This window comes from Lipophrys pholis (assembly GCF_963383615.2).
Source record: "Lipophrys pholis genome assembly, chromosome: 5".
NCBI classification, from domain to species: Eukaryota; Metazoa; Chordata; class Actinopteri; order Blenniiformes; family Blenniidae; genus Lipophrys; species Lipophrys pholis.
The window spans coordinates 29,762,468-29,773,663 of NC_137628.1; the positions used below are offsets into that span (position 1 = coordinate 29,762,468).

Below are 11,196 nucleotides of genomic sequence, written 5' to 3' on the forward strand. Positions count from 1 at the left end.
CACTGCGACGCACATGTCTCGTGACCCCAGTCGTCTCCATTCGTTGGTTATTTTATGACACATGACCGGAAGTTCTGAATGAAGCGGTTCCGCTAATCGTTTCAAAATGTCAACAAACCCTAGTTTTCTGCCATTTTTAGATAAATGTATTAAACATTACGTTCTCTGATTTTAATACAGTGTAAATATATCTGTATCGGACCGCTGAAGCGATGAGGTGGGAGGTTGAGCTGCTGATTTACGGAACCAGGGTAAGAATACAGTGTTAGCATGACCAGCGAGCTTGCTGCCTTCAGACGAGCCTCTATTTTTTCTATTTTTAACAGTTCAACTGCGACTGATGTGACCAGTTTATATTTCGTTTTCGTATCCCAGGATGTCCTGTCAATGAGTCTGATCTGTCCGTGCAGGTTGAGGCATGCCGGGGCGGGTTTATAGTCACTCAGTCTACTAATGTTTGTTTCATGAGAGCGACTAGCGCTTCTGCATCATGGACGACTCGGAACTGGACTTTGTAGATCTCTGCACCAAGCTGCTGAAACGAGTCCGTAAGAAACCAGATGATTCCGGACAGCAGAGAAGAGCCGAGCCTCAGGGCTCCAGTCAGGCCCGGGGAGGAGACGACAGCAGCAGGAGGAGGAAACGGAGAAACCAGGGACCTGCTTCTCAGCCTGCTGCCAGCAGACGAGAGCAACTCGAGCTCTCTGGACCTGAAGCTGGAGATGCTGCTTCGTCGTGGGCTGTTTCTGGAGGTCAAAGGGCGGCAGACAAAGTCCTTGACAGGATGCAGCAGTTCAGGAGAGACAGTCCACAGAAGATGCACAAAGACCCCAACCAGCCAACAAGAAACCACAAAGAAACGGCACCTTCTGCATCCTCTTCATCCTCTTCATCCTCTCAGCACCAGAGAGCAGGTGAGAGGATGCGGTGGTCTGCTCCCCGATCCATTGTAAACTTCTTCCTCAACCTTGAGTTTGGAAAAAGATGCAGCCTCTCTCTCTGTTCCAATGTTTCATAGCATGAAGGTCCGGTGAGGAATGTCACTTATCACAATTTAGAAAAGCCACACGTTTAATGTCTTTGTAGAATAGTTGGTCTAATGGGTCATTCAGTATACAGTTTGGCCTGAGGTTTTATTGATTCGATCCTGTCTAAACAAATCTCCAAGTGCCTCAAAGCACCACAACTTCTCAGAAAACAGTTGAAAGAAAGAACGTGTTGTATTTGGAAGTTCTAACTTTTTACTCTAAATTACATCACACAACATCTTTGACATGTTCAGTTACAATCCTCATGTTACAATACTTAACAAGGGATTGTTTGCATGTCTGATAGGAATGTTTCATGGCTTTAAAGTAAAAAAGGTCATTCCAAATCTCTATTTTCAACTATATATGTAAATGTAAGTACCAAGTATACTAATAAAGCAGTCATACTTAAGTACAGACCAAGTATTAATTGATAACTACGTAGTATGTACATTCTGTGTCTTCATTCAGTTTCAGGTTGGATGGCTATTTTCCATGTTGACTTAAGTCAGTTTTCCAACTAAACTCAGGGCAGTATCATAATATTTAGAGATTTAATTGATTTGAACAAGACACTGATGTCTTCTACAATCCAATGAAATTAAAGTTCTACCAGTCATTTGGTGGAGAAAATTGAATGGAGTGTTTTTCAGCATGATTCTCACCTCAGCTATAGGTGTATAATTACAAGCTGAAACAACCAGTCAAGATGTAACACCGCTGCTTAATTAATTTCAACCTGTGTTCCACGTCTCTTCTCGCCCGTTTGCAGATATTCCACCCTTCAGCTCCGATCTCCAGGAAGCTCTTCCAGAGGACGGCGACGAGGCGGTGGCGCTGCGGTTGCAGCAGGAACTCGACAAAGAGTCGGCACGGGCTCAAATAGTGGACCTGGAGGACAGAGGCCTGTTCTTCTGTCAGATCTGTCACAAAGACTTATCACATATGACCCCTGAGGGACGCACACAACATCTCAACAGGTCTGAACTTTTATTTTTACATTAATTAAGGCTCCAACCTGAGGTGATGCTGAAGATTTATTGGAAAAGTAGAGAAACTCAGTCACTCATTGCACACTTTGGAGCCGAAAGTCTAAATAATTAGATCTTTTTGTAGTTTTGAGATTATTAATCAGAAGATGGAGACTCAAATTATTTCTGAAGTAAGAATAAGTTTGTTTCTAATGTCAAAATGCTCTCCTTAAAATCTTCCAATATCTTAAGTTAAATACGTTTTTGGTTTTACCTTTGAAACACTGAATAGATAAAGTCAAGCTGTTATTTCATATTGAGAAAATATTTTCATAGATGCACACATTAATGAGAACACACAGAAGTGAATTTGTCTTTAGCTGTGAGGAACAAAGGCACATTTCAACAATCCTCTATCGCAGGGGCGGCCAGCCAGTCAGAGACCAGGAGCCACTAGAACGACGTTGGAACTACAAAAAGCCACTCCATACAAATTGGGTTTCCAAATAAACTCCCTCTCTCACAAAGACGAAATATCTCAAAATGAAATCCCTACAGAATGTATGATCCATCTCCATATGGCATTACAAAAGTTAGACAGCAGTCACAAGGTGTGGATTTACAACATTAACAGGAATAATTTCACCCTCAGACTGGCTAATGTTCAGGGACCGTCTGCAAACTGTAAAACCACAAGAGTGAAGACAGACACTCCAAACCACATCTCACTGTCAGACCAAGTGTTATAGTGTGATCAAGTGAAGCTGCAGTGATTCTGGTGACACACTGAATAACAGTCACGTTATCAGGTATTTCTGTGGTTTCTGTCTTCATTGTTGCAGCGATTTGTCATTTGCAGACGGTCCCTGCACTCTGGTCACAGCTGCTCATAGAGAACAAAGTTGATTTTGCTGCTGCAAAGACAAAATGAGCTGGTAGCATCTTGCCTCCCTTACAGCGGTGGGAAAGAGGCGGGCTTGTGTGTTGATGACTTCATTCCAGAGGAACTTTTCGGAGCTCCATGCGGCTCACGAGCCACGGGCTGGCCACCCCTGCTCTAGAAAGTTCCGTGTGTGATATTTTCAATAGTAGACAACAGAATTGATTAAAATGTGTGAATTCCCCTCAAAGCTGCATTTATTAAACTTTTGAGAAAAAATTTGATCTTTGCAGGTGTTTAGATGAAAGTGAAGGCAGCGCTCCAGCTCCAGCTCCAGCTCCAGCTCCAGCTCCAGCTCCAGCTCCAGCTCCAGCTCCAGCTCCAGCTCCAGCTCCAAGCGTCCCGGACTGTCCCATCTGTGGAAAGAAGTTCAAGTCCCAGAAGAGCCGGTCTGTTCACCTGAAGCGCTGCTCCTCAGAAATGGGCGTCTCCCCGGCCGTACTCCTTCAGGCTCTGCAGAGGCAGGCCGAGGAAGGCCAGAGCACCGTTTCCTCTGCAAACACACAGTGAGTGAACCGGGACGTTCTCCCTCACTGGCCTTCGTCTTCTCTGTTTTTCTGGCAGCTCCTTGTCTTCCTCTCTACATCTCTCCTACATTCAACATCAAATCATCTCTTGTTTCTCTCCTTTTGTCACCAAACTGTCCCACATCAGCTGCTACTGTGAAATTGTCCTCATCCTCAGCCTCTGTTCTGTTGAACGAGTCTACCCCCTCAGCAGGAACCCAGTCGTCCTAAAAGTGGTAAAAAGTAATTAAGAACAGAAGATGAGCATGTGTGTGTGTGTGTGATTGTCTTCAGCACTCAGACTTCAGGCAGTAAAAGAAAAGGCCCACCCAAACCGGGTCTCCCCGTGAAGAAGAAGCCCAGGACGAAGCCCCAACCCCTGGATGAGGAGACCCTGGTGGCTCTGGCTTTGTCCTCCTCCCTGCAGGAGCAGGAGAGGGAGCGGCGGCGGGGGCAGGAGGCAGAGCGACTTCCAGCGCTGAAGTGGCAACAGGAAGCAGGTATGAAGAGTTTATCAAGCCAAATGAAAGATGGGAACAATTCAGATCAGTGCTTGAATTGACTAAGAAATGATTCTAATCGGAGGAAGTGTTTCTCTGCAGGTAGGGGGCGTGGAAAGAGGAAGAGAGGCGGCGTCCCTCGTCCCCCCCCTCTGCTCCTCGTCCAGGACGCCGAGGCCGCCCTGACCAGGCTGCAGGAGCGCGTCTCCACCCTCCTCCTGCGCAGCCGGGTCCCCTCCCCCCCTACCCCCACCCGCTGCCCCAGCACTCTGCCTGGACGGGAGGGTGCTGCCCCCCTCTGGAGGAAAAGCTCCCTGCAGGACGGAGCCTCCAGTGGCCCGTCTGAATACTACTCAGCGGAGCTCAGGGCGTTCTTCACAGGCTCCGGATCAGCCGTGGTGAGAAAGAGACCACCATTTGTTTTGTGTTTAAATTTTTTTTTTTTTTAAAATTGCAAGTTTTCAGTTCCTGATAAATAATTTCAGTGTTTTTCAAATTTTTATAGATCAATGCGAGACTTGACAAGCCCGAGTCATCTGTCCAGCGTGCATGGGAGGAAAGTCCTTCCTCCATCCAGCTGCCCCCCTCTGCAGCCCCGCCTACGGCACCGCCCACTCCAGGGGCGGGACAGCTCCTGGTGGGCAGCCAGGCTCTGCAGGACCTGATGGAGCTGGCTGAAGACGGCATGACGCTCACACAGTGTCCATATGACGGAAAAGGTAAAACAGACAGAGAAACATCTGACTCACCAGAAGAACTTCACACACGATGGTTGTTCTGTCTTGTTTTGAGTGAATCAATTTGAAGAGTAATCGTATAAATCTATCAGTCTCAGTACCTGCTTCTATAACAGACATCATACACACCTGCAGGCGCAGGAGGCAAACGTGGAACATTTGTGGTTGATCTTGGTTGATGATGTTTCACTTTACACCATATTCTAGTTCCTTTATTCTTTTTTAATGAGCCAGTTCAGTTCTAGTAACTGGGAGTAACTGGGAGTAATCCCATGCCTTTACATGCATTGCAGGAATTAAACAACTTGGTTTTCATGTATTGTTTTTATCTAAAGTTTCTTTAAAAACAGTCTATAAAGAGAAATGAACCTTTTCTAACCTTGTTGTGTAGGTCGGTAATAGTTTAGTAATAATTCTTTTCATTCTCTGTCATGACAGACCCAACTATAATATCGTCAATAAGTAATGCTTACAGCCTTTAAGGTCTCATCTACAGAATCAGAACGTCCTCATTTATCTTGCACACGCTATTGAGGCTTATTTGTCATTTTATCAACTCACAGAATTGGTTATTCACTCTGCAAATGCCCCCTACACCGGAACCTTTTAAACTATATGCAATTGAAGAACAAGAGCTGACATTTGTCCTATTCCAAATGAAAGGTAGAAAACAAACTCTAAACAAATAATCTAGAATTCCTTTAGACGGTTACTTAAAGTCAATTCTATGTAGAGAAAGGTCTTTCAAATTTTGTAAATATTCTTACACTGCTGGTTGGTTTTTTTTTTGTTGTTTTGTTTTTTCAAAATATACATTGAACTAAAAGTTTATTTGTCTCTTCACTATGTATTACTGTTTACTGTAAATGTGAATGTTTCCTGCAAAAGTGAAAGTAACTTTACCTTGTCGGCTGATAAAAACAGTGACCACAGTTTGGAAAGTGCAGATTTTGAATTCCTAAGTATTTGCTGACCTGAGGTTTGAATCAACTCGCTCGGCTCATTTCTGTTTGTGCAGGTCATTTGGTCGGCGCAGGTCAGACCACAAACCTTCGTCTGAGTGGCTTCGTCCAGGAGGAAGAGGAGGACAAGGAGGACGAGCTCTGTGCCGGCAGCTTCCAGCCAGAAACCGTGCTCAGACACTCGGACGCTCACCGCCGAGCATCGAGGGCGACTGATCAGCAGAGAGCGACCAGACGGAGCCACGGATCAGTAAGACGGCTCCTTAAAGCACAATCAAAAGTTGACCCTCCGAGCTGAATGCGTTCACACTGATCACATTGCGGGGGTTTCCTGTGCAGGGGTCGCTGTCCAGGCTGGCGTCAGACCTGAGCAGTATGGTCAACAACCCTCAGCTCAGTGATGTGCAGCTCCAGGTGGACAGTGGAGACATCTTCTTTGCTCACTCCTTCATGGTGTACGCTCGCTGCCCCTTGCTGGCAGAAATGGTAAAAGAGAAAATATGACTATTTCAAATTGATCTGTAAATGTAGTGTAATTACTGAATGTCCTCTATTTTACTAACATGCTCGTCTTCGCTTGTCCCTCACAGGTTCATGAAAGTGGATTTGGGGTGCAGGAAGAAGGCCTGCTTCCAGCCCGGAGGGTGTTGATGAGCGACGTCCCGGACCAGGCGGTGCTCGCTCTGCTGCAGTACCTCTACACCGGCCGCTGCTCCGTCTCAGCATCACTGCAGCCTCATGTGCTGGAGCTGGCGTCCAGGTTCGTTTGAAAGCCCGGGCAGTCGTTGAGGTCTGGAAAATCTGCTCATTTGTGTTTAATAGATAATTTCACATTGCTTCGGGAAAACAAACAGCAGATTTTACCAACAGCCTTGGGCTTATTTTCATATCTTTGTCAAACCAATTGATTTGGTCCCCAGTGAGGAAGATGTTACTCTGTATGAGCAGCGATCAGCAAAGTTTCCTCCACGACTTCAAACACTGGGTCCAGATGCTGAACGCAATAATCAATAGCAGCAGCATGTTCAGCTCTGCTGCTCTTCCAATGATCCTTCAACATGTGGCACCATTCAAAAGAGAGATAATCAAGAAACTGCTTACAGGCTGGAAAAGAGCTATACAAGTGAAATCCATCCTCTCTCTTCTTCTTCTAAAGGTTTGACTTGCAGGAGCTGCAGCAGCTGTGTCAGCTCCACCAGGAGGAGGCCTCCGCCCCGGAGGAGGTGGGTCACGTGAATCAGGAGAACGACCAAACGGACCAGGCCTTCATGGAGCTCCTCCGCTCCATGTGGGTTGAAGGGGAGGAAGAAGACGAGGGAACAGATTCTGACGGAGGAAGAAGTGAAGGGAGACGCGTGGAGGAGGATCGTCAGACTGACGAGGAAGCAGCAGACGATAGAGAGACGAGTGAGGAGCAGGTGAATGAGAAAGAGCTGGAGGAGATCTACGAGTTTGCTGCCACGCAGAGAAGAAAGGAGGGGGAGGAGGACAGTGAGGAGGAGGAGGAGGACATGGAGGAGAGGCTGCATGATGGTGGAGAATCTAAATTCTCAGAGCCAAAAAGAGGATTTAGTGATGAAAAACTGCAGCCTGACTCGAGTCTGGCTCGCAGCTACAACCGGCTCTTTTCAGAGGCTTGGGGCGTCTACGAGGAGGGCGACTCTGGAACATCGAAGACTCAACCTTCTCAACCCAAACAGTCTCCCAACAAACCCTCACCTGAACTCTCCTGCGGAACTGTTCTCCAGTCCTCGGTGGACAACCTTTCTTTCAGTCCTCCGCCCAGTTCCTCCAACCTGCCCGTCGCCGGCCTGTCGCCCCTCCAGCCGGACGCCTCCAGCCGCTGTGGAGACGAGAGAGAAGAAGAGGATGTTGAGCTGGATGAACCCACCAAACCAGAAAGTCCAGGTCCACGCAGTATTTGTGTTCCTCCGTCTCCCCGGTGTCCTAAACAACCGTCTCAACCGGAGCTCATCGTTTTATCCGACTCCAGCGAGGACATGGAGGTGGACCTTGCTGTTCTTAGTCCTTCTCCGCCCTCCCCCCGTATCCCCCACAACCCGCAGAGCTACACAGAGATCGCATGCAGGCAGACTCCCCCTGCTGTGGGGAATAAAGAGCCCAGTAGAGGGAGCTGGTGTCCCGGCGACCCTCTGGACTGCTCCCCCGAGGTGTCCTGGCTGATCCCTTCCACGCCGCTGCAGCCCGACAGAAGCACCGCCTCCAGTTCCACCCAGACCAGGAGCAGCATGTGCAGGACGAAGCTCTTCCCCGTGGAAACATCTCCTCCTCCATCCTGTGTTTTCTCTTCTCCCGCTTCACCGCTTCACACCTCGGGCCTGAACGCCGCCTCCCTCAGAAAAAACTGCAGCCGTGAGTCGAGGAAGGATGCAGAGAGGTTTGCCCCACCCCAAGCGAAGCGATCACACCTCTCAAGTTTAACTAATTCTGCTTCCTTTAGACAGAACACCCCTCTCCACCTGCAGGCCCCCCCCCACAGCAGCACCCCCCTGCACACAGAGCACTGGAGGCCCCCCGCCCTCCTCCCTGCCTCCCCCCTTCACAGCGACTCCGGTGAGGCAGGAGGGGTAAGAAGTGAGACGCCGACGTCGCACAGCGTCCATCTGTCCCCTTCCTCCTCCAGTCGACTTCAAAAACAGGAATCAAAGCGGCGGGCTGCGGAGGCCAGACGTGGCGATGGCGGCGAGGAGACAGAGAAGCAAGTTGTGGCAGGAAGAGTGAGAGGACCTGGAGACCCAGACGCAGGTGATGGGGAGACAAATGGTGAGACGAGAGAAGCCGAAGAGGCAGAATCCAGTTTCCAGCTGAGCTTCACGGCCCTGGACGAACCGCCTTTAGCTTTCAATGACTCCTGGGGTCTGGACGCCGGCGCTGACCAGCCTCCAGGCTGCTTCAGCCTGAGACTGGAGGCCAGCGGACCTTCCTCCTCCTCCTCGTCCTCCTCCTCCCATCCTGCTCCATCCAGTCACACCGTCCAGGTAGTGAAAAGCCATGGCGGCATGGCCACACATCCTCCACCGAAAGTTACCAGATTACAATCATCCAGCAGTCCAGCACCAAAACCAGGCCCCTCGTCCAGACCTTCACCCCCGGATCCCACCACAACGACCCCGGCCAAGTTTGACAAAGACCTGCTGGACTCCAAAATATGGGACAGCTGGGAGGAGGAGGAGGAGGAGGAGGAAGAGGAGCTGCTTCCTTTGTCTCAGAGGGTGAATCCTTCTGCCCAGCTGAAAACACCAAGTGAGTATTTCTACAGGACACAATGTAGTTCTGTGTACTTTGCTAAAACTCTCAGAAAATTCACAGGAATCTTTTTGTTTTGTTGGATGGAAATGATCCAATAACTTCTGAATCAGACACCGGACAAACGATGAATACAAGGCTTTATATTTTATTTTTTTAAAGTAAAAACCTTTAAAACCCTGAGTAGCAGAATAAAACAAGAATTTGGTTGAATTTTAGTTTTGGGGGAAGGAAAATGAAAGAGTATTGACAAACAGAACACAGGAGACTAAATACGACGAGGTTTAATGGTTGGCGTTCTCACGGCAGAGAAAAGTCCCCGGTTTGAGTCCCGGCCCGTCTTGAAGGCCTTTCTTCATATTGTTTGTATTCTATGTGAGGGTTTTTCCGCGAGATTGAATATTGCAATTTTTGCCAAGTTGATGACAGCACAGCTTTAAATACGGTTTTGTTTTTTTGTCTACAGCTTCCTCACGCAGTAAGCCACGCCCCTCGCTGGCCCCCATCACGCCCCTGCCTCACTACTCTGACATGGACACGCCGGAGCTCAAGAACAAACTCAACAGGTCCGTCGCTTCACTCTGCATTTCCTCAGGAGGTTAACTGACAGCCAAGTGTGTTTTATTTCTCCTGATTAAATGATGAAGTGAGAAACTTGTCCAGTCACCCCGCCGTGGCGTCGCTGTTAAACCAGGCTGTCGGGACGTCGTTCGGGTTCCTTCCCGTCGTGAGTCTGTGACCTTTCTCTGACAGGTTCGGCGTCCGGCCACTGCCCAAGCGTCAGATGGTCCTGAAGCTGAAGGAGATCCACCAGTACACCCACCAGCTGACCAGCTCCGACTCCGAGGACGAGGCTCAGATGAAGCCCCGCCCCTGCAGCCCGGGGGAGTTCCGAGCGCCTCAGGCCCCGCCCCCTCTGAAACACCACAGAGAGGAGGAAGAGGAGGGGGAGGATGGAGAGGAAGAGCCGCTGTCTGCTTCTCAGGAATCCAACGCGTCTTCGACTGCTGCCAGCGAGGAGTCTGAACGGTACGGCGTCACGTGATCACACACTGCGAGCTCGGTTTCCTCGATTGTAGGACGACTCGTCTACGGAGGAGGTTTCAGAATATTTTTGACAAAATAAATCCTGTACAATGTACTTTTAGATATTGTTATTCCTAATTGATACTTTAAATATTCATATATCGAGTATATGTCCATATTTAGTATATAGTATCATACGGCTGTTTCTCTTTGTTTACCATTTTCTTAATAGTAAACAAATTGAAGGTAAATACATTTTTAGAAATTACTTTAGATGAAAAACTCGCATATAAATATCCTGAAGTCAAAATCAAATCAAAATTCACACAACTAATTCTATAACTCCCTCATTCTTCCATATCTGAGTTATGGTGTGGAAATAATTATAAAACAAACATTGATCCTATTTCTTTACTTCAGAAGACCATTAGACTCATAAAGCTGTTTGCTATATCAAAAGACGCTAAAAATACAAGATGTTGTGAATCTTAATACACGGGCATGTTTTTGTGTCAAATATACTTAATAATCCTTCTAAATGTGTCAAATGTACTTTGAAATCCTTCAACTCAATTACGCTGAAAGAAACAGTCGTGGACGGTTTGTCCATGGTTGCAGTTTTGTGGACGAGTCGTCTGATGTTGGCAGTATGAATGTCTCTGGTGGACAGACGTCCCAGTCGTACTCTGCTGAATGGAATCAAGTTTTCTCCCAGACGAGTTACTGTATCGCCACTCGGTTCCTCCTCAGGTCCAACCCAGAGTTGTGCGTTTCCTCCGAGGGCGACTCGGACAGCGACGGCGTCTCATCCTCCCAGGTGGCGTCCCGCCTCCAGGAGCGCCTGCTGGCGGTCCGCTCCTTCATCCTGTCAGATGCCGAGCTGTACCGCCGCATCCTGCACTACGAGCCGCTGGTCCTGTCGCAGCTGCAGCAGCAGCTCAAGGCGGCGGGGATCCGCCTCGGCGCCGCCAAGCTCATCGACTACCTGGACTCCCAGTGCATCACCTTCACCACGGCGGCGGGGCGGCAACGGCGGCGGGGCGGCAAGAGCGCCAGGGCCGCTGGAAGAGGAGGCGTGAGGAGGAAGAGAGGCGGTTCAGCCTTGATTTAGTATTTATATTGGAACTGCAACTATTTAAATTATGCTCTTTTTTTAAAAACTTCTTGTTTCCAAAATGATGTTTTCTGGCCAAACTGCTTGTTAAAAATAAAAGACGTCCTGCCGCGTGGGGACAACAGGCTCAATTAAAACCTCAAGG

General features: G+C 48.4%; 1 protein-coding gene across 1 annotated transcript; it reads left to right on the top strand.

Moving 5' to 3' along the window:
* Positions 1 to 209: 209 nt before the first annotated feature.
* slx4 (SLX4 structure-specific endonuclease subunit homolog) lies at positions 210 to 11,164 on the top strand. Its single transcript, XM_080464573.1, has 14 exons — positions 210 to 914; positions 1,801 to 2,008; positions 3,173 to 3,224; positions 3,258 to 3,445; positions 3,740 to 3,945; positions 4,048 to 4,343; positions 4,451 to 4,664; positions 5,701 to 5,894; positions 5,984 to 6,130; positions 6,235 to 6,404; positions 6,801 to 8,908; positions 9,378 to 9,477; positions 9,665 to 9,940; positions 10,688 to 11,164. The coding sequence occupies exons 1-14, from the start codon at positions 491 to 493 to the stop codon at positions 11,046 to 11,048; spliced, it is 4,944 nt and encodes a 1,647-aa protein (XP_080320699.1). The 5' UTR covers positions 210 to 490; the 3' UTR covers positions 11,049 to 11,164.
* The last annotated feature ends 32 nt before the right edge of the window (positions 11,165 to 11,196 follow it).

What these genes read in the sequence shown, in the direction of transcription:
- slx4 (XM_080464573.1), top strand. Translation starts at nt 491, where the DNA reads ATGGACGACTCGGAACTGGACTTTGTAGATCTCTGCACCAAGCTGCTG. An exon ending in CAGGCTCCGGATCAGCCGTG is followed by an intron (nt 4,344 to 4,450) that starts GTGAGAAAGAGA and finishes AAATTTTTATAG; the next exon opens with ATCAATGCGAGACTTGACAA. An exon ending in CTCAAGAACAAACTCAACAG is followed by an intron (nt 9,478 to 9,664) that starts GTCCGTCGCTTC and finishes TTTCTCTGACAG; the next exon opens with GTTCGGCGTCCGGCCACTGC.